The sequence below is a fragment of the Panthera tigris genome, chromosome A2 (genome assembly GCF_018350195.1).
Source record: "Panthera tigris isolate Pti1 chromosome A2, P.tigris_Pti1_mat1.1, whole genome shotgun sequence".
Taxonomy (NCBI): Eukaryota; Metazoa; Chordata; class Mammalia; order Carnivora; family Felidae; genus Panthera; species Panthera tigris.
The window spans coordinates 77,130,755-77,154,386 of NC_056661.1; the positions used below are offsets into that span (position 1 = coordinate 77,130,755).

Consider the following 23,632-nt stretch of genomic DNA (forward strand, 5'->3'; position numbering starts at 1 on the left):
ATGCTGCTAATTATATTTCCTACCCAAGGGCTGCTAACCATGCAAATGAGAAGTGGTAATCCTGTACCGCAGAACTTGAAACAGCAGCCAAACAGCCAGCCTAACCACGCAGCTTGTGAAGGATTCAGCATGTGTGCTTCGCAAAGATGGTGAAACTGATGTTTTCAGGATCTCTAATTTACCATTTAGAGTGCAGAGGTACATCAGAAATTACTTTGGAGGATATGTGGCATCTCCCAGGTAGGAAAGGACCTATCCACGGTAACTAGATTTTTCTGCCGAACATCAAAAGGAGGCGGTCGTAAAAAGTGCCCACCAAGTTACTTCATAGAACCAAATTTTATGCAAAGCATGCCTGATAGTCAAAGGACAAACAAATGCTCACTGGCATTCTGAACTGAGAGCTTCCGTCTTACACAGATATGCTGTGTCACACGGGAAGGCACTTAAAACCCCCACGGCCTCACAGGTAAAGTATTTTGCCAAACCTCAGGAGGCACGACATCGGTAGATCCTTTGAAAATGCAAACCCATTATTGCTACATGAATGACGGCTCATAAGGAGCCTTCAGAGTGCGGGAAAAGCTGGAGCTCACCTTTTCTTCAATAGGGCATTTCTCTTTGAGCCAGTGATTCAGGACTTCATCTTTAAATGCGCCCGTGTTGCCCACGGTGCTTTGCTGAATTTTGGCAATTGTCGTGGCCTCTTTCACGATCTCGATCATTCCTATGAGAAGATGCACAAAGGCTGATGGACACTGGGGCTTGGGGCCTGACCCAGAGGAGGAATGGCTGGGTCTCTGTTGACAGGAGGGCAGAGGGCTTTTCAACCAGGCGGCTCTTTCCCTGGTTTGGTTTTCTTAGGAGAGAGAGAAAGAAAAGGAGGAGGATGCAGAAGTTTTGTGGGACATGCTTTCAATCCCTGAATGAAAAGAGGAAAGGTTGGCTTTCAAAGGCAATAAGTAAAAGCACTTATGTGCTGAGCATATGTGCTTGGCAAACGGTGCCTTTTCCTTTTTTAATCACAGGGTCAAATGGAAGTGATTTTGTACAGTTCTCGGATTGGAAACTTGAATAAAAATATGTCTGATTGAAACAAAAATGTTAAATGTCTGTAAAAGCACCTAAGAGTAGAGTATGTAATAGTTTCAATAATGTGAATTCTAAGATATTAAAATAAGTGACAGATCTTTGCGTCTATTTTTAAACGTTATTTGTGAGAGAGAGGTTTAATGTGCAGTGAAACGAGTTACAGTTTAGAGGTGGAGAAGTAAAGAGGAGGGAACAAGTTCTTATGAAAATCATTTCCATGTATAGTCACAGGGATTTAAATCACACATTCATGTATTTTCAACAGATCCATATTAAATCAAGAGTCACATTCACCAACCTTGGAACATTTTCTTCCTTTTCTATTTGGATTATGATTGTAATTTTTCACTTATTAAATGCCTACGCTAAAGGACTTATGATCCCTTATTTTATTTTTCAATATTTTTTTATTTGAGAGAGAGGGAGAGTGTGTGTGCACAAGTGGGGTAGGGACGGGGGGGGGAAGAGAGAGAAAGAGAGAGAGAGAGGGAGAGAATCTTAAGCAGGCTCCACACTCAGCTCAGAGCCCCCATGTGGGGCTCGATCCCATGACCCTGGGATCATGACCTGGCTGAAATCAAAAGATAGATGCTCAACTTAGGGGGGTGCCTGGGTGGCTCAGTCAGTTGAGCATCCAACTTCAGCTCAGGTCATGATCTTGCGGTTTGTGGGTTTGAGCCCTGCGTTGGGCTCTGTGCTGACAGCTCAGAGCCTGGAGTCTGCTTTGGATTCTGTGTCTCCCATTCTCTCTACCCCCCCCAACCCCGCCGCTTATTCTCTGTCTCTCTCTGTCTCTGTCTCTCTCAAAAATAACTAGACATTTTAAAAAAAGGACTTACGATCTTTTAGAACGAGCTGAGTGGTATATTCATCTCCTGAGGTAATCACATACCTATTTTGTCACCAGTTGAAATGCAACCATATGGCAGGAGGCACAGATCCAGAGATTCAGTCTCCCAAATGGATTCCATGATTCGTAGAATCTAGACATCAAACACAAAAACGTTTCCATCACATTGGTTTAATAATTTTTCTTCTCCCTTAAAAAAACAACATGTATTTTGTGTCTGGTAACACAAAATATATGTCAGCATAAAGTCTGTAAGTCGCAACTATATTTATCAACCTGGTGCTCTAAAGTTCCCCTTCCCTGGGAGCCTGTTAATTTTGGTCCCTGAGATGGACCCTGGGGAAGAGGATACGCGGAGTTCGTGTGGGGAGAGGTTGCAGTGGTGTTTCAGCATTCAAATGTTCCACTCCACTTATGTATATTTTACCATCACAACAAAGTGTTCTCCCCTACATTCTTAGAAATTTTTATCCATAAGGCACTCTGGGGCTAAACCAAGGCAACACTAGCACTGATGAGAATGCTTGCTAATTTACCAAGTGCTGTTTTGTGTTAATCTTTTGCATTTACCCTATAACATGAATATGATTAATATTCCCATTCTGCACATGAAGAGACTAAGGCTTCAAGACCTCACCTAACTTGCCCTCACCTGCCAAGCAGTGTGCCTCAGCAGGGAAACAAGTACATAAAGGGCAAGTGCAAAGTTCCCCTCAAAAGGAGAGGAACACAGTGATGCTTTGTGTTTCTGAAGAGTTTGTCTGCCAAGAATCAGAAGATTCTATGGATTTATTTGAAAGGCAGCAAACTTTCAAAAGGTTTGAAGGATTTCTTTTTCTTTCTTTCTTTTAATACTTCTGGGACAATACACATAGTATTCTTGAAAAGAGAGCAAGAGGTATTATTGTTTCCGTATTAGAAACAAGTACAAGCAGAAACACACAGAGAGAATTGAAAACATGACCAATTTTTTAATAGGCTACATTTAAATCAATGGGGTTTGCCTATTTTAAATAAACCACATTAAATATTAGGAATTGTGTTACTTCTACAACGGTGGACTATGGAGAAGATTACTTTCCAGGTTTGCAAAGCTAAAGTTGATCCAGAAATGTTAGAAAATATGCAAAATGATTAACATTGATTACTGTCCACCTTCTGGTCTAGTAACTTATTCATGCTTGTTACTTAACTGCACGATTTCTTCAGTCACTTATGTGTCATTCTTCTGTCTCCTTCCTATCAAATCATTCACTTGAGTTTGTGGATGTGGATGTAGATCAAAGTGAAGTGTATAAGGAGAGCACTTGTGGGTGCACAGATATGTCTATAAATATGAATAAAGTGGATGCCAGGGGGGTACATACGTCTATATTTTATGTTACTACACTAGGAATGGGATGTATAAAAGAGAGGTTAGGTGAGGGAGACATATCTGGCTATATGGGAAAGTTGGATATGCTTCTTCTCAGGAATAGACAGCATTGGGATGCTCACTAGATCACATATCTAATGGCCCACAGCCATGTTCCCCCAGTGCCAACTCTCTGTTACAAAATCTTCGATCACTGTACATGGACAAAATAGGAGAATGGGAATAAAATCAGTAGCAGGCATTTTTTAGATCAAATACAGAATTCTTTTTTCAGGTAATTGAACAAAAAAATTCCTTAATGGTAGCATACCTGTAAAATCAGCATGTCTTGGCGCAGATCATCACCATGTTTAAAGATAATGCCAATCGTTTCATTTGATAGGGCTGTAGGGTCGGCACATTTAAACTCAAGCCATAGGGGCTTTTTCTTGGAGGCCATCACTTTACATTTTTCAATCTGTAAGGAAATAGTCACATGTTTCCTACATATAATGAACACATATCGTGGACACGTAAATCCTCTTGCAAAATATTATTATAAACAACCAGTACAAAGTCCTAGTTGGAAGAGAAGATATTTGCAAATACCTATCAGATAAAGGATTAGTATCTAAAATCTATAAAGAATTTATCAAACTCAACATCCCAAAAACAAGGAATCCAGTGAAGAAATGGGCAGAAGACATGAACAGACACTTTACCAAAGAAGACATCCAGATGGCTAACAGACACATGAAAAGATGCTCAACATCACTCATCATTAGGGAAATGCAAATCAAAACCACAATGAGATACCACCTCACACCCCTGTCAGAATGACTAAAATGAACAACTCAAGAAACAACAGATGTTGGCAAGGATGTGGAGAAAGGGAAACACTTTGCATTGTTGATAGGAATGGAAACTGGTATAGCCACTCTGGAAAATAGGATGAAGTTTCCTCAAAAAAATAAAAATAGAGCTACCCTACGACCCAGCAATTACACTATTAGGTATTTATCCAAGGGATAAAAAATTGCTGATTTGTAGGGGCACATGCACCCCAATGTTTGTAGCAGCACTGTTGACAATAGCCACAGTATAGAAAGAGCCATTGACTTTTGAATGGATAAAGAAGATGTGGGATTTATATATAATGGAATATTACTTGGTAATCAAAAAGAATGAAATCTTGCCATTTGCCACAATGTGGATGGAACTAGAATGCATTATGCTAAGGGAAAGAAGTCAGAGAAAGACAAATATCATATGATTTCACTCATATGTGGAATTTAAGAAACACAGCGGATGAACATAGGAGAAGGGAAGGAAAAATAAGATAAAAACAGAGAGGGAGGGAAACCGCAAGAGACTCTTAAATACGGAGAATAAACAGGGTTGCTGGAGGGGAGGTGGGTGGGGGGATGGGCTAAATGCATGATGGGCATTAAGGAGGGCACTTGTTGGGATGAGCACGGGGTGTTATATGTAAGTGATGAATCACTAAATTCTATTCCTGAAACCATTATTACACATATGTTAATTAACTTGGATTTAAATTGAAAAAACAAAAAACAAAGTCCTAGTTGGAAGATGATGTTCAATGATTTGGGCAAAAGTACAGCAAGCGTTCTTACCAAATCTGCAAATGTTATGGGAGAGCAAGTTATAACACCTAAAAGCAAGGATTCTCAAACTGTGTTCCGAGGAACCCTATGAGTCTGTGGAGGTGTTCAAGAGGCAATGACAGGTCCTGTCCTCTGCATGCCTCACTCCTACAGGGCTCTGGTACTCCCATGTGCCCATTACTACAGAGCAACTATGCTGTTTATCTAAGCTCAACATACCCTAGGAGATGAAACATAAAGAAAACTATACCAAGGCTGATCCTAATCAAATTGCTGAGGACCATGGTACCAAAAAGAAAATCTTAAAAGTAGCCTGGGGAAGAAAGACACATACAGAAATCAGAGGTAAGAATGACAGGAAACTTACAGAAAATATGCAAGCCTGAAGAAAAAGCTGCTGAAAGGGAGGAAAAAAAGCCAACCTAGAATTCTATATTCAGGGAAAACATCTTTCAAAAACGAAGGTGGAATAAAGAGGTTTTCAGACAAACAAAAGCTGGAAGAATTTCTTGCCAGAAGACTTGCACTATAAGAAATTTTTAAGGCTGAAGGAAAATGATGCCAGATGGAAACACAAACCTTTACAAAGAAATAAAGAGTCCCCAAATGTGGCAAATGTGTGGGTAAATATATATATATATGACATATTTATATAAATATATATTTATATTTATATATATTATATATATACATTTATATATGTAAGTTTAATCTATTAAGTCTGCTAAATATTTTTAACTATTTAAGGCAATAATAATAATTACTATTGGGTTTATGACATATGTAGGAGGTAAAAGCATGACAAAAATAGCATAAAGGTCAGGAAGAAGTTAATAGAAGTATACTGTTGTAAGATTCTTATGCACACGTGAAATGGTGTATTATCTGAGTGTAACCAAGAGCATGAGGTAACAGATATTTAGATCAATGAAGTGAACTAGAGAATCTAGATATGGACCCACACATATACGGGCAGTTGATATTTGACAAAAGCACCGAGGTATTTCAACAGATGGTGCCAGGAAAGTTGGATATTCAATACCAAAAAAACCACACCTGATCTTTACTTTCCATCATACCCAAAAATTAACTCCAAGCTGGATCAAAGACTGAAATGTAAGAGTGAAAACTATGAAACTTCCAGGAAAAAATATTTGTCACATTGAATTAGGCAGTCTTTCTCAACATTGGCACTGTTGACATTTTGGGCTAGATTATTCATTGTTGTTGGGGGGCTGTCCTGTGCAATGTAGGATGTTTAGCAGCATCCCTGGTCTCTACTCACTAGATGCCAGCAGAATTTTCCCAGTTGTAACAGTAAAAAATACCTCTAGACATTACCAAATGTTCCCTGGTGTGTGTGTGTGTGTGTGTGTGTGTGTGTGTGTGTGTGTGTGTGTGTGTGTTGGGGGTGTCTCTCCAGGTTGAGTATTATTGGATTAGGTAAATGTTTCTTTAAAAAAATTTTTTTTAATGTTTATTTATTTTTGAGACAGAGAAAGAGAGAGACAGAGTGTGAGTGGGGGAAAGGCAGAGAGAGAGGGAGACACAGAATCTGAGGCAGGCTCCAGGCTCTGAGCTGTCAGCACAGAGCCCGACATGGGGCTTGAACCCATGAGCTGTGAGATCATCTGAGCAAAGTTGGACGCCCAACCGACTGAGCCACCTAGGCTAGGCGCCCCACAAATGTTTCTTAGGATACACGAAAGCAAACTATACAAAAGGTGATGAATTGGACTTAATAAAAATTTAAAAACCCTTCTGCTCTCTGAAATATACTACTAAGAAAATGAAAAGGTAAGCCACAGACTGGAATTTGTAAAATGTATACCTGATAAAGGGTTTGTATCTAGAATATGTAAACAACTCAAAAATAAGAAGGCAACCCATATTAAACATGAATGAAAGACGTGAACAGAAACTTCTCAAGAGAAGATGGAAAATAAGCACATGAGAAGATACTCAACATCGTTACAGAAATGCAACATTGAGATGCCACTTCACCATTGGAATGGCTAAAATTAAAAAGATTGGTGATAATTAGTATTGGCAAGGATGTGGAACAGTGGGAACTCATGTACATTGATGGTGGGAATATACAATGTTACACACTTTGGAAAAATAGTTCAGCAGTATCTTATAAAATTAAACACACATGTACCATGACTCAACTATCTCACTGTTAAATATTTACTCAAAAGGTGAATGGAAAATAAATCATAGTATATCCACACAGGGGACTACTACTCAGTCATAAAAAGGAACAGATGGCACACACAGCAATGTGGATGGATCTTAAAAGCACCATGCTAAGTAAAAGGATCCAGAAACAAAAACTACATACTGTATGATTCCACTTGATGAAATTCTAGAAAATGACATGACAGAAGCAGATCAGTTGTTCAGGATAGGGGATGGAAGAGGAAAGGACTAACTCTGCAAGGGAACATGAAAGAACCTTCCCTATAACGTCTCTATGGAAGTGTTCTGTATCCTGGTTACAATGGCGGTGGTTATGTGATTGCATACGTTTGTCAAAACTCATTGCACTGCACACTTAAAACGAACAAAATTTATTGTATGTAAATGATTCCTTAAGAAAGCTGATTTAAAACAAAATGGATGGGAGACTGCCTGGTTTTGAGGCTTTGAGGAGCTAGTGGTTAGAGAAAGGCTTGACAGAAGCCCGTCCAGGGACTTTCCAGCTTCTCTGTCTCTACAGAAACATTAGCTTTTACCCACAAGGCCCTGTGAAGCGTGCACAGACAGTTACAAGACATAAAGACCACTTGGGGACATCGAGGTGATACCTACCACTAGTGCTCCGGCCTTCAGTCCAGGATCATATGGGACTCTAAAGCTTTTTGGGAGATTCGAATTCTGCAGGTTTTCAAGTTTTTGCTTAAGTTGTGAAATAACTGTAATTGTCAGAAGTGCACAAAGTTACATGAGTTCAAATAATCACCAACATTATCTATAGCATTTCCTGAGGCCACGTCTATTCATAACATTCTATACATTTGGTCTGGTGTGGAGTGGGAGCAAAGGGTGTAGGTTTCTGTCTTTGAGAAACTAACCATAAGACGTGGCGAGATAAGTCAGGTTTACTGTGAGCAGTACAACCATGTACACAATACTACAGCAGTGGATAGAAGCATGCGAGTAAAGATATGGGAGGCCAAGACAATCAGGTAGGGAAGGATATTTTGAAGGTAATGCTAAGGAATATATACTGTTGTTCTCTTCCCAAGATGTGAAACTTTGAACTGCCATTTGGTTTGGGGAACAGACATTCAAAGACCATATTAAATGCAATTTAGTTAGGGTTCTATAAATTATTTTCAAAAGAAGAAGTCAGGTTATGTGGAGACAGTGTGATAGCCTCAAACTCAAGAGGTCTTTAGAATTCTAAATTCTAAGACAAAATATATAGGTTAAAAATTTCTTCCTGGATAACATACTAGAGGCCGGTACAAGTGTTTCCCTTTCTTACTTACAATGAAAATAAAAGTAAGATGATTATGACCACGATTGTTTTTTTGGAGAGAACATTATTGGTGTATTGGAAAAGAATTCAAGGGGAAAAGTGGAAATTCAGAATATTCAAAATACTAGCTGACTATGTTAGTATATGTGTCCATTATGAGCCATAGTGCTGGGTCTATGTATATAAAAATGAATAAAAAATATCCCCTAGTTTCAAGGCTCTTGCAGTTTACCAGACCAGAAAGATGTGTCAATGACTATATTTTAATATAGTATCAACCAAAGCCTAGGGGAATACAGAGAAAGAGTGATTAATTTTCCTAGGGGCAGGGACAGGATTTATTAGGGATAAGATCATATTGGAAATGACATCAGAGAGGAGGTATATATGTCTGTGTATAATTATGCTGATCTCTATATAAATATATATAAAAAATAGAAGTATACTGACATATATAAATATATATACACAAATTTAAATAGCTTCTCAATAATTCATTTTTTTTTTAATTTTTTTAATGTTTACTTATTTTCTGAGAGAGAGTGAGACAGAGTGTGAGTGGGGGAGGGGCAGAGAGAGAGGGGGACACAGAATCTGAAGCAGGCTCCAGGCTCTGAGCTGTCAGCACAGAGCCCGACATGGGCCTCAAACTCACGAACTGTGATGTGAGATCATGACCTGAGCTGAAGTTGGACACTTAACCAACTGAGCCACCCTGGCACCCCAATTCATTTCTTTAAAAGACTGAAAATTTGAAAATTATACACATATATTGAAAGGAAGGAAAAAAGTAAATATTTGCAAATAACTAATCTTCCTGTGTGTGCAACTGTTCTGTTTTTTCTGTTTGTTTTTGTTTTTGTTTTTGTTTTTTTAATTTCAAGTTTTTAATTGAGATTCCAGTGAGTTAGCATACAGTGTAATATTAGTTTCAGGCCTTCAATCATTCTTAACTATACACCTTACATCTGCATGCTTTTTAAATTTTTCAAAGAGTTCAACATCTATTATAAATTCATCATTAGCATATATCCATAGTTTTAAAAAATACGAACTTGTAAAAGGAGGACTTTAAATTTGCTTACTCCACAAAGATGGAAGATTGAAAAATGTGTTCTTGGCTTCCTTTAGGAAGGTACAGCCCGCCTCCCCAAAGGAAGGAGAATCGCAGGGATAATGGCATTGAAAATAGAGGCACCATACCTTGGGAACTGACATCATACTTTTCAGCAGAGAGCGATTTAATATCAAGGGTGACCTTCTGTAGCATCTCGATCACTTGCACTTGGTCGGTGAAGTCATGCAGCATGGCTGTGCCACAGCCCCTCAGGTAGGCTTCTAGGATCACTGCAAACCTCTGCTGGTAGTGTCTGGACTGCGCTATCTCGCTTCTCAAGAACCAAAACAAGAAGTGACCAATTCTTTTGTTCTGAAGGTGGGAACAAGAAGGGTGAACAGTTGTGACTAATGCTCTATCAGTCAGTTCTCGCTAACTTTTAAAAGGTCACACTATTCTCAAAGTGGAAGTACTTACTCGTAAGCCACGCTTCAGCAGAAATCTGGCGAGGGCGCTGTCATGATAGGGTTCAAATTTCACAGCCTAAAGGAAGAACACAGGGGCATTTGTAGGACTGCATTTCTGTGTTGGTTAATCAGGGGAGAAAGGAAATGGAGGAAAAGTGCTCTGCCTTACTGGGTCTTTTCTGGCTAGGCTGATGACAATCTTACCAGTCACTTCACTCAACCCTTTCTTTTTGAGGACACTTTGGGTCAGAGTGAGCCACTTGCTTAGGGACTGGGATTAGAAACCAGAACTCTTGACTCCAGTTATGTTCTTTTGCTACCTTCAAAGGTTAGGCTTTGGCTCCCATTAAGGGCTTACTTGACTTATTGGAACGATAGAGGGGAAATATGGGGATGACTGTAACACATCTGTAAAAGAGGTTGTTGGAAAGAAAACGCACAGTGGAGACACAACATATAACAAGAAAAATATGTTAGAGGTGAAGATCGTAAAAATTCTATAGCTTCCCTTCAGCTCAAGATGTGTGTTTCACATCTCGCTGGCAGGTCACCACGCTACCTCATGGGCTCTTACTCCAAGTAAACAGCAGGCCTGGATCCACCCACACAGAGTGATCACTACCCTCTGCCATGCGGCAGTGTATACAGAGAGTTTTTTCTGAAAAGTCTCTGATTTTATGTGCTTCCTAGGGTTTGTAGTTTTTGTATCACTTGGCTGTTATAGAGGTATTGACCTGCGTGGCAGACAGCTCTATGACTGAAGAAAAAGCACCAATAAAATATAAAAAAATAATTTAGAATGGTGGTATAGGAACATTTGTTATAACATTCTTAGTATTTACAGTAAGTCTGCAATAGTTCACAATTTTATGGCAAGACTAACAAATATAGTTTAAATTGTTAACAGATGTGTAGATAGATTTATAGGCTGATACCGTGTGTGTGCATAAAGAGAGGCTTAAAATGAAATATCTCAGTATTTTCTTTACAGATAGAAATGGTCTACCTTTTTTTTTCCCCCAAGGAACAAGAGAAATTCCCATTCCACTTTATCTTTTAGGGCCTGTGTGGTTCTTGGGACAATTTCCAGTTCTTACTCTGGTTTTCCAGTTTGGAAATGATCAATATTGACATGCTTCCAAAGATGCTTTTCTTTTCTTTTAAAAAAACATTTTTTTTAATGTTTATTCATTCTTGGGGGAGAGAGAGAGAGAGAGACAGAGTGTGAGCAGGAGAGGGGCAGAGAGAGAGAGAGGAAGACACAGAATCTGAAGCAGGCTCCAGGTTCTGAGCTGTCAGCACAGAGCCCGATGTGGGGCTTGAACCCATGATTATGAGATCATGACCTGAGCCAAAGTTGGACGCTCAACTGACTGAGCCACCCAGGCGCTCCTCAAAGATGCTTTTCATGGCTGTGGGCTGGTAGGTGCCTGTAGCTGCCGTTAAGGTCTGAATTCTGAGAATGTGGTTTATTTGGCCACTGGTACAGACTTCAGAATTGTTTTTCTAAGTTTCCAGCTCAAACGTGAGTCGTTTCAACCTTATTCGTGTTTCACTTCTGTAAACACAATGCAGATCTCAACTAGGAGACCATTTTAATCAGGAATGAGTCATTCAGCCATATCTGAAAATGTCTCAAATAGTTTTACAAATGACTACCCTTTTTCAAATTTATGACCACAAATTCAATGTTAATATTACTTATTGACCTCTTTCATTTAAAACATTTCCAAGAAGAACACGATTCATTTTCCAATTCTGCAAAATTTACTTGTGAAAATGACAATGAAAAATAATTCATTAGTGAATTAATTTTCATTCATTTTCATTTGTCTTATGTCACTATCTGAACTAGTGGGCAGAGAAAACTATTAGATACATTTAACAGATGAAGGCAAAGGTCAAGTGTAATGTTTCAAGTATCTGCTTAATGAGAAGGCAAAGATTCAGAGTTAAAGTTGAGAATATTCAAAATGCTCAGAAAACTCCAGGGCCTTCCTCTAACTACAAATAATGATTACAGAGTTTAGTGTCTAACACTAAAAGTGGCTAATCCTCAAGAGCTCAGGTCAGGGGTGCCTAGGTGGCCCAGTGAGTTAAGCATCCGACTTTGGCTCAGGTCATGACTTCATGGTTCGTGAGTTTGAGCCCCGCATCAGGCTCTGTGCTGACAGCTCGGAGCCTGGAGCCTGCTTCTGATTCTGTGTGTGTGTCTCTGTCCCTCCCATGCTCATGCTCTGTCTCTCTCCCGCTCAAAAATAAATAAGCATTTAAAAAAATTAAAAAATAAATAAAGAGAAGGTCAAACATCACTTACTTAGAACTGTCCCTGGTTTCCTCAATCTAAATTAAGTATCTCCAGGACCCCTGCCTATTTTCTCATAATACCCTGCAGATCTCCCCCAGAGCACTTGCACAATTTGTTATGAAATATCTGTTTGTATGTGTATGCATTTAATGCATTTAATGTCAGTCTTCCCCACAGCATCACAAGCTATAGGGGGACAGAGACAGGCTCTGTTGTGATCACTGATCTCTCTAGCATCCAGAAGTGCACAGTACATGTTGTTGAATTAATGGAGGGACATGTCTGCACTCTAAAATAGCATTCTGTTCCAATTCCTTTACTTCCTCTTCCTTGTTAAACAGCACAATACGGTCTCAGAAGTGCTCTGGTGTGCAGAACTGTGCCTCCTTTTTTCTTCAACTTCCTAGGTAAACCTTAGGCAAATCACTTAGTCCTTCTGGACTACTTGGAAAGGTGTGAGAACAGGAGTGGAAATCCTATACCAGACCTGTCTGAAGAGAGGGGCTTTTGAGGTCCCACCCAGATAGGAGATGTTATTCTATGAATTATGATAAGCGTGATCAAAGAGGGTGAGCTTTTCTCTCTGGGACACACTATCCTGACCCCGGATTTTTTTTTTTAATTTTTAATGTTTATTTATTTTTGAGAGAGAGACAGAGAGTGTGTGTGAGAGAGCAGAGGAGGAACAGAGAGAGAGGGAGACACAGAATCCGAAGCAGGCTCCTGGCTCCGAGCTGTCAGCAGAGAGCCGGACACAGGGCTTAAACTCACGAACCCCGAGATCATGACCTGAGCCAAATTCGGACGCTTAACCAACTGATACACCCAGGTACCCCCCTCACCCTGGATTGATGCAGGAAATTGGAGGCAGAGAAAACAGCAGGGCCTGGAGGCAATCTGCCTGGGTTTGATTTCTGGTCTGATTTTTTAAAAGTATGTGACCTTGAGCACATTACTTAGACTCTCTAAGCCTCGGTTTCCATATATATATAATGCAAATGTTAATTTGACCTCCATCATAGCTGTTTGGAGAGTTCAGTGTGATAATACACGAAACGCATGCAAATCACTTGCAGCCTCAGAGCCTTGGTACAAGGGAGCATTCCACTAATCGCATCTGTCACTAATATAGTAAATGAGAACAAGCTACTCCTATAGAGCCAGTTTTCCTAAAAAGCAAAATACTATGTCCTCAAAATGATTGTTGGCAACCCCTCAAAGACAGTAAAAAAAGTAAATGGAACAGTTTACTACTGTTTGAAGTGGCTTCATCAGATCTCCATTGACTGACTATGACACTATATGGGCAAAGGGCATTTGGTGACAACTGAATGGGGTGCCTGTGCACATGCAAATAAACTCTTTGAGAAGAGTGCTCCCTCGAGAACACCAGAATCCCTACCTGGACCAGCTGTAGGAGGTAATGCAGAACATCATCGTCCTCCAAGCTCTCCAGTTTCTGCACTGCAATGGCTCTTACATTTTCATCCGAAAAATTGCAGTCCAGGAGTTGCATTGTTAACCCCACATCCAAAGCACTTTGATCCCAGACCTCCCGTCTGGCTAACAATTGGTACGTTTTGGCTACAATTTCTTGCTGTCCCCATTTTACGGAGCTAAAGAGCTTAGGATATGCCTTTGGATGCTTAAGGCTTTCATATCTAAAATGCCAGAGCAATTCTTTGTCCTCTGCTGTGAGAGGGTTAAGTGGATCAGTGGCTATGATTGCTTCCAGTTGCTTCCGAAGCTGGTTGGGCATTTCTGCTCGAACCCGGTCCCCTTCGGGGTCAGGGGTGGGGCGATGCTTAGGCAAGGCTATTGGGTGACAGTAATTGTCCAGAAGAATGGAGATGGACATTGAGTTCTCCTTGTCTGGGTTTGTCGCAGACGTGAGCTTGTCAGCATTGAAGCTCCCTTGGTCTTCTCCCTTTCCAGATATCTGCCACATGTGGAGCACATACTCCCCGTGGCGCAGGAGGAATCGGTGGTCTATCAGCAGCAGGTTCACGTAATAGAGGAGCTGAGTTTTGCCTTTAGACTCGGAACTGGGAGTCTCTGCAGAGGTCTTGCCAGCCAGCACCGGAGCTTTGCTGCAGTAGATCTGGAGGTTGAGTAGAGCCCCTCTGGGTAAGTCTTTTATTTTGATACTGAACTCGAGCCACACATTCCAGAGCACCTCCTCTGTGAAGGGTTTGGGGCTGGTTCTCCTTTGGCAAAGGACTTGCTGTCCATGCTGGATGTTTGCCTCCACAAAAACTGTGAGGTCAGCATTCCGGGGCAGGACAGGGATATCAATGCCTCTGATTTTGACCCTGAACTTCCGGTCACAGTCCCATAGGGACACGGTGAACACACTCTCGTGGTCCTTCCCGTGGATGGTCAGCTGCTCATGGTAGCCAGTGACTCCCGTGCAGTCATCCACCAGTGGCCACTCTTCTTTCCTCACCTCGTCCAGGGCTGGGTCTGGAGGCGTGTCAAGCACCAGGTGAATCTCTTCTCCATTCTTGAGGCATTGCCTCACCCACTGAAAGTTTTTGATGGGCGTTTCACCCACTAGGTACTCATCCCGGCCGCAGACGCGCAGCACAAAATCCTGTTCGCTCTGGCTTTCGGGGATATCCATCAGAGACTTCTTCTTGGCCATCTTGGTGAAGAAGCTCTGGAGGATGGCGCCTGGGGTGTCATCGGCCGAGACCTTGATGGTCTGGCTGGTGGTGCTGCGGTGAATGACGATGAAGATGCAGTTGTTGGTGATCTTCTTCAACAGATACTCCGGGAGGGGCTTCGATGTCACCCACGGGTGCATGGCGTAGAGCTTAGGGTCGCGGCCGGCCACCTCGACCATGCGCGGGGTGACCAGGCGGCGGCGCGTGAACTCGAGCTCGTTATCGTGCACGTTGCTGACGTCGGTGACGTCGTAGCCGATCAGGGCGGTGAGCTGGCGCTGGAAGGCCAGCGTCTCGTCCGAGGGCGCGTGCCGCTGCACCACGTGGATCTGGCCCGGGCTCCTGTGCAGCACCTGCCAGTATCGCAGGCAGTCCAGGGTCTGCACCACCTGGTACTTGTCGTAGATCTCGTACCACTGGCCCTTCTTCTGGTAGAGCAGGAGGAAGTGGTCCGGGCCAAGCCGGCGGTAGAAGTCAGTCGCCACGCTAGTCTCCAGCGCGCGCAGCCACACCTGGGCCTTCATCTGCTCCACGTTGCCGTGGCCGGCCACGTGCAGCAGCGCCGTCTCGGGGGTCTTGCTGTTGCGCTGGCTGGTGGGCAGCACGAACTCGATGGGGATGAGCTCCATGGAGGACAGGCTGGCCGTGGTGCTGCGCGGCTTCATCCTCCGGCGCCGGCGGCGGTTGTCCTCTCTCAGAACCACGGGCTGTTCATAGTTGTCCAGCTCCATGCCCTGCGCGACCTGGGAGTGGAGACACAGAGGGCTTGGTCACGGGACAGGCACTTTCTGTTAACACTCTTCGACGAGGTGGCAGAAGGAGAAGGTAGAGGAAGGCAGTGATGTGCGCCCGAAGATACAAGGGTTTTGGAAGTGGGGCCCAGGAATGCTGGTCCCACCACTTAGTATCAGGGTGACTTGAGCTAGTTAGAGAATCTCTGCGCCTGTTTCCCACCTGTAAGATGGGTTTAATGATACCTCAGAAGGTGGAGGTGAGGATTAAAAAAGGTAATATGCTTGTTCGGTATGGGCGATAGGTACATGGGGGTTCATCAATCAGGTACCTTATGTTTGAAACTTTAAGGAGAGAGAGAGAGAGAGAGATGTGAAGCACTCATCCATCACAGTCCCTGACACTTTATAATGGCTCAAGGTGGTAAGCGTTGTTCTTAAGCATACTGAAATGGATAGATGAATAAAATCATCCAGTTAAATGATCAACTTCTAATTTTCAAGGTGCAGCGTGAGATGCTGAAACCCCACACTGTGACAACACACCCTCAACTTGTTTCATCTTTGTTCATTCTTACACTTCTCTCTGGGACCAAGATACCTCGCCCAACCACGCTTCACATTCTTGACTTTCAAACTGTCTGGATCAGGTATCTCCTCCCTAGTCAACTTCCTGTCTGTCTTTTTCTTTTCTTTCTTTCTTTCTTTCTTTTCTTTCTAGTTAGGAAAGTTAGTAATTTCATTGATAATATTCAAAAACATCAGAATTGGTGAAGTCGCAAGCAAGAACTTTTGCAGATACTTGAATTTTTGAATCACGAAATGTGTAGACATTCTGGCTGTCATTGCTACATTAAAGCAGTATCTTAGGGGAGTCACCCAAGGCTGTACTCTTCTAGCATGAACAATCAGATATTTTTAACTTTGTACCAATTCATTCCATCTGCCCCTGCATTAGATAGTGGAGAAGCCACCAGATGGGAGGGTGGATTTCTGGACTCCAGTGACCTGCTATTTGGACCCCAATCGATCACTTAACTTCCTTTTTGCTCTCATATTTTCATCTCTATAATGAGAATTCACAAACTGATTCTCATCAATTCACTTTCCTCAAGTCTTTAGTGAGTACCTACTCCGCACAAAGCATTTCAGTATAAGTGTGACAGAATGCAATAGGAAACACTTCAAATAATGATTGAAATATTAAAAATATTAAAATTGAAATACAAACAAGGTGTTTTGATTTTAATATCTAGTATCCCCAGGTTGTAAGATATGTTCCACATAAGAATCAAATACTGAAACAAAAATTGTTTCCAAAATTGTCATTTACTCTCTTAAATGACTAATGTTAGTGAGACTCATAACTACTTATTTCCTTCATAGTGGACCATTTGATATATACCAAAAAGGAGAGTTTGATTCAAAGATAAGAAAGACAAGTTTCAAATCTTGACTTTTAAGCTGACTTATAAAGTCAATAGTCCCTCTCTTAAAATATTATGAAGTTATCTTCAGCAAATACAGAAAGCAACTGTTCCAGAGGACTATCTCTTGTAGCTTTTAATTCACTGTTTGGTCTGTTGCTACATTGTAGAATAACTACCAAAGAAGAGAACCACAAGATATATTTATATTGACAACAAACTGAAACAAAATAGTTCCATATTGAGGCAAAATACAAATACACAGCAATAACTTCTGCCTCAGTGCTACCAAACAGTCTTACAAGATACAAGACACAGAGGAAAAAAAGGCTGGCTAAATACTCACTGCTTTCCTTCATGGCTGAGGCTATGAAGCTTTCTCCTCTTATGAGAAGACATCAGAAACACTGTTAAGCACAATAATCGCTAAGCATGCACTTGTGAGAACGTAAAACCCGGCTGGCACAAGCTCCTGTGCCCTCCCTCTTCCTCCCAAACAAAAACAAACAAACAAAAAGGACATATGCACCTGCAAAGCTATGGCCGGAACCTTATGGATATCCACACGTATAGGTCTGGCCAGACAATGAAACGGAGGCATTCAGTGGTAGTATCATCTCAAGAACCGACAACCGTTCCAGATAAAAATATTCTACCCCAGACGGAAGTGTCACTATTCCGAGTCAGACCCAACAAAGGGCAAAAAATAGAAGGAAGTAATACCTGATAAAGCAGCGGAGGTGATGATGCTGAAGGATCATTTGTTTAATTTTTGAAAACAAAGCAAATTCGAATCTACCCAGTGTGCCTCTAAACTCTTCCGCTTTTCTGGGTCTCCCTTCGTATCCAGATGCAGAGGAAGTGTTGCAGTTACCAGGAAGGAAGTTTTAACCAAGTTGATTATACGTGTGATTGCTCATTTTAAAAGTGTCAGAAATGCATTTCCTGTTATAGCACAGAGTGAAACACAGGAGTGAAAAATGTTTACCATACACACACACACACACACACACACACACACACACACACACACACACATTCTATTCTTTGAACTAATTTTTTTTAAATAGGAGAGACTGAAACAAATTAAAATACACATTCACAAGACATAAACACATGAGACATAAATACTCTTTCTAGATAGTTCTTAGAAGAAAAGGCCTAACAGCTACAATATTAGAGAAACAGCCTGGTAGGCAGATTTTTAAGAGTTAAATTAAACTCATTAGTCCTGCAAAGCTCACTTAATTAAATTTTCTTTGCAGGAACTCAAATGAACTCTTGTTCATATGCTGTAACTGAGGAATGGGGGAGAGAAACCTAGTGATCCAGGGGCCTGAGTTACGCAAGCTGAATATTTTCAAAGACAAGTTCTGGGAGCTTGCCTCCTTACCTTGGTGAGACATTTCTGTATATTTTCAGAGCATTCAGGGTCCAAAATATCACTGTTGTGTGTGTGCACGTGTGCATGCATGTGTCCATGTGTGTTGTAGAGGGAGACTTACTATGAGCCATGATTGGCTGCAGACAAAATAAAAGGTTTTTTGGTGTCATGGGAAAATTGGGGAGTTGAGCACTGTCATCCCATCAGATAGACAGTCACTAAGAGATGGCTCCTGAGTCCCATGGGAGTACAGAATACATAGAAAAGCCATACTAGGGGCACCTGTGTGGTCTAGTAGGTTAAGTGTTTGACTTCAGCTCAGATCATTATTTCATGGTTCGTGAGTTTCAGCCCATGTTGGGCTCCCTGCAGTCAGCACATAGTCTGCATCAGATCCTCTGTCCCCTCTCCCTGCCTCTCAAAATAAACGAACATTAAAAAAAAAACAAAAAACAAACAAACAAACAAAAAAAAACTCAAAAAAGAAAAAGAAAAGAAAAAATCATCTTAAATCATTTTTAGAGCAGCTCTGTATTTTCAGGTGACCTCAATTTCCTCTAGAACCCCCAAGCCCACTCAGATCCCGAACCAGTGTTCCGTCTCCTCTCTCCCAGGGTTTTCTATACTTGAGTTCATCCTCTAGTCTGTGTTCTCATGGACTCCAGCTGAGTCCCAGGAACAGCCAGTAGGATGGTGCTTTCTTGGAGGTATATAATTGAGAGGTTCTCCGAGTTCCTTTGACATCAGAATAAATTATTGTTGATCCAATCTGTCTCCTTTCACACAGACCCCTTGGGGTCTTAGCTTTCTACAAACAGTTTCTACACATAGTCAAAGAGTACCTATAATAGTTGACATCAAGCAGGAAAACCATTTAATTCAAAGACTGCCTCCCAAATATTTGGAGGGAGCTTATCAGCTTTCCAAAGTATATTCCTACTTAGGAATACTCCCTTGGGAGGCTGGCAGATTTAGAAGCCTAAGAGCTGGCCCTCTTTGTTGATTCTGAATGAGGGACCAAGGAGTCATGCTAAAGGAGTTTGCCAAGCTGTTATGGGGGTAGGTGGGCTGACCACAGATTGACCACAAGCTTGGCCAGCCTTGTTCCCCAGACCATGCAACAGATACCTTCCTCACCCTGACTCAGTCACACCCAGGGGGCCAAATCCCAGCCCGATTACCCACCTCCCCAACCACTTCCCATATACACACACTAGTTATTCCAGCTGACTCTTGGGTCTCCTTGCTGCTGAAGGAACTACTCAGCTAAGTCCAATTATGCAAATATTTTCTGTTCTATGACTAAACTTGTAAATGGTTCAGGCTTTATTGGTGGTTTGAGATTAAAAATACCCTGCCCTTCCCCAAATCCTAATATAGCCACTAAAATTTGACTATATGTCATAAGCGTTCCAAGACAGAAGTCATGGCCAATATCACCCTTTCAGTGGATACTTCCTCCTTGCAGAGGAGTCCTCTTGTTGGGGCCTCTTTCGTCCCCAGATTTTTTTAGGTTAGAAGACTTGTAGGCTTCATCATTCACCTGCTTTATTGATATGTTTCTCTTTTCTTCTTTTTTCTCCCCTTCTGTGAATCTCCATGCATCTAGCACGTGTTTTACATATGGTAGACATACATTGCATTTTGACTGGGAAAAAAAAAAATCAAACAGGTTGACCTTCTATATCACTCTGACCATCACAGGAATAAGATAGAACAGATGAAAAAAGAAGAAGACAGTAATATCTGTCAATAGTCAATAAACAGATTATGTAATGTTCATTATAAAATATAATATTTTGATGGAGGAGGTCACTTTGGGTGGGACTTAAAAAAAAAACAGTTCAACATGCAGAGGGATGCCTAGGATTTAAGGTAAGAGGAATCATAAGGGAAATTTCCCAAGCCTGAAAGTATTTGGGGGACAGTGAACAGATCATTTTGCTGAAATAGAGGGTTATTGAAAACAGTCGTGGGAAATACGGAGATACGGTAAAGACATGGGAAGACTGGCATGTGCCTTCCAAATTCATTTCATGTCTTGGCACATGTCAATAGTAACAACATTTGTATGGCACACTGGGTGCAATGGGCTGAATGTTTGTGTCCCCCTGCAAATTCAAATACTGAAATCCTACCCCCCAATGTAGTGGTATTAGGTGGGGCCTTTGGGGATTCGTGCCTTTGTAAAAGGAATCCCAGAGAGCTCTCTTGCCCTCTTTCTGCCATGTGAGGATACAGTGAGAATATGGCAACCTGGAAGGGGGCCTTCACTAGAACCTGACCATGAGGGTACACTGATCTTGGACTTCTAGCCTTCAGAATAGTGGGAAATACTTTTTGGTTGTTTATAAGCCACCCAGTCTATAGTTCTTTGTTACAGCAGCTCCAACAGACTGACACTGAGGTCAAGCAAAAAGGCTCCTCAAAGGATGAGATAATGTCTGCCTCCCCCAACGCTTCTGGGGCACACTGTTTGAGAAGCTCGGTTTGGGTTATTGCTCCTAGGTGGGGCAGCTATCTGATGCAGACCTGTGGGTATCTCTTGGCTTCAAAAAGCACTAGAATCCATCTTTTCATATGTTTTAGTTCAGCCTCAGAGGGCTTATACAATGTGAACAAAAATGCAAAAAATCATTTTAGTCTAACAATTTACTTTCATACCTTGATTTGTTGTCTGGGCACAAATACCAACCTTCGTGAAGCTTTTGTTCCGTATCTGGTAAGTTGAAAGAGAAATATCCCGGTATTGTAGAAACACTAGCAATCGTGAGACCTAGGTTTATTTCTGCTTATTCTCTGGGCCTAATATATGCTAATTCATCTCTCTCAGCTCTCTAATCTACCAAAGGGAAAGCAACCACCCTAATTATCTCAGAGGAAGTTGTTGTAAACCTTCATGTTTCAACGGAATGTAAAGTTATCTAACTATACTATGCAAGACATTGTGTTGGATGTTCTAGAGGACATACAATTCTTGGTATCACTCAACCAACACGACACACAGAGGAAGAAGAGGCATGCCGCTTGTGTGTTTCTATTTCAGAGAGAGAACGTTCCCAGAAGACTCCCGGGTTCTCTCTTATCTCTGGTCGGAATTATGGCAAATGCTTACCTGTCCCTCAGCCAATCACTAAGAAAGGGGATAGAATTACACGAGTGGATTAAACTAATCAGGATTTTCTCCGCTGAGTTCCTGGATGGCAGAGAACTGTGGCTACCCAAACAGAATGTCAGGGCTCTGACAGTAAAGACAAAGGGGCGCTGGGGAGGACACCAGGAGAGTTTGTCAGAACCCTGACTGCCATTAGGGAGGTAGGGTATTATCATGCCATGTGGGTAGAGGGGAGCCACTCCAGGTTTAGAGAAAAGAAGCTATGGGAAATCATCACAGTCAACATCTACCCGACAGGCAGAGCCATGTGCCTGTGGGACATTCCACACATTTTCCATTCTTATTATCAGAAATTGGCCATCGAGGGCACTTTTTTGCTGATACAGCTTAGGAAGGACTACACAAATTTCTAGAGAAGATTTTTTTTGTAAATTAATTTTTAACAATCCCAACTCCTTAGCATAATGCTAAGCATGATCCTTTGTGATCTACCCCTTGTGGTCTAACTTTAACAGGATGCCTTATCTTCCCAATCACCTCTCCATTTGAATTAAACTGCTTTCTGCTCTCGCATTTGTGGTGCTGTCTCCCCGCCTCTGTGCCTCCCCATGCTGCTCCCTCTGCTCAGTCTCCTCTGCTTAGGCTTTCCTCCCGTCTCCTTCCCCCATTCCCTCGTCCCCTGAGCCATTTGACCAATTCCTCTTTTTTAATACTCCATTTGCCTAACCTCCTTAGGGAAGGCTTTCTGGTTTTAGGAGAGCACATGGTGAGGGAAGCTTTTCTCTCTATCAGTAACCACCCCAAGAATAACAATACTGTCACCACCAACAAGAACAAACCTTTCCATAGCACTTTCTATGTGACTTAAACTATCCCAAGCACTTTAATTTTTTTTAATGTTTCTTCATTTTTGAGAGAGAGCGAGAGAGAGAGAGAGCGAAAGAGAGAGAGAGAGAGAGAGCATGAGCAGGGCAGGGACAGAGAGAGAGGGAGACACAGAATCTGAAGCAGGCTCCAGGCTCTGAGCTGTCAGCACAGAGCCTGATGTGGGGCTCAAACACACAAACAGTGAGATCATGACCTGAGCCTAAGTCGGATGCTCAACAGACTGAGCCACCCAGGTGCTCCGCCCGCCCCCCCCCCCCCCCCCCCCCGCCGCAAGCACTTTAATTAGTGAATAGTGTATAATTCACTTAATCCTCACAACATCCCAAGGAGGGGCACTACTATTATCCTCATTCACAGATCATGAAAATAATGCACAGAGAAGTTAAGTGCCTTGCCCCAGGTCCCACAGCTGGGCAGTGGCAGCTGTCATACTGCTTCTCCCAAGAGAGGATAGTTGTTTTACTAGGCTGCCTCCTCCACCAGACTGAGAGTTCTTGGGGACAGTGACTGCTCTGCTCTTCACCAGATTCCCCAGGGCCCAACACAGTGCTTGGCACATATAAGCAAGGGCCTTGATAAATATTTATAGAATGGATGGTTTGTATGGAATAGTTCTTTTTTCAAAATCAGTGGATTCCCTTGCATTTACAGTTAGCAACAGGAATATTGGGTGATACTCCTGAAGCCTCCCAGATCAACCAAGACCCAGGCATCCCCTCCCTCCCTTCTAACCACCTAACCCAACACCCTACAATGGCCTCTTCTGGAAACCCCGGAACAGGAAATTTGGGAGGAAGATGGTGTGCAGCATGTGGAGTGGAGATGAAGCCCAGTTTAACATTATAAGGAACCATAATGCTTTAGAAACATCCCCTTTATAGTCCCTCTGCCTGATCCGGCTTATTAGTTCTCTTTGTTGTTCTCTTAATAAAAAGAACTTGAAATATAAGGAGCCCCCCCCCCCCCCCAAACTGCCTGTACCACACATCCTTGTGAGCAAGAAATCCTCCCATATAATGGATGCCCAGACCCATCCCTGGGACCCTACCTTCAGAATTACTTGCAGACTGTCTAGAATTTTTATCTAACTACCTACACACCTGTTACCTAATCACATGCCTCTGTCTTTCTACCTCTTTACACACAAACCGATCCTGACAGAGACAAAACTGCAATAA

The 23,632-nt window shown here is 42.0% G+C and overlaps 1 protein-coding gene across 3 annotated transcripts in view; it reads right to left on the reverse strand.

Annotated features, from left to right (window-relative positions):
• The window catches only part of PIK3CG (phosphatidylinositol-4,5-bisphosphate 3-kinase catalytic subunit gamma), a 32,634-nt gene extending 14,696 nt beyond the window's left edge, over nucleotides 1–17,938 (reverse strand). Inside the window, exons 1-8 of one of the 3 annotated variants that reach the window (XM_042964457.1) lie at nucleotides 17,791–17,938; nucleotides 13,646–15,652; nucleotides 9,946–10,011; nucleotides 9,615–9,840; nucleotides 7,739–7,842; nucleotides 3,628–3,774; nucleotides 1,985–2,075; nucleotides 597–727 (exon numbers count right to left, since the gene is read on the reverse strand). In XM_042964457.1, the coding sequence (XP_042820391.1) occupies nucleotides 597–727; nucleotides 1,985–2,075; nucleotides 3,628–3,774; nucleotides 7,739–7,842; nucleotides 9,615–9,840; nucleotides 9,946–10,011; nucleotides 13,646–15,640 (2,760 nt within the window). In that variant the 5' untranslated portion in view covers nucleotides 15,641–15,652; nucleotides 17,791–17,938. The other 2 variants (XM_015538263.2, XM_042964467.1) reach the window with 2 other exon arrangements.
• Nucleotides 17,939–23,632: the final 5,694 nt, after the last annotated feature.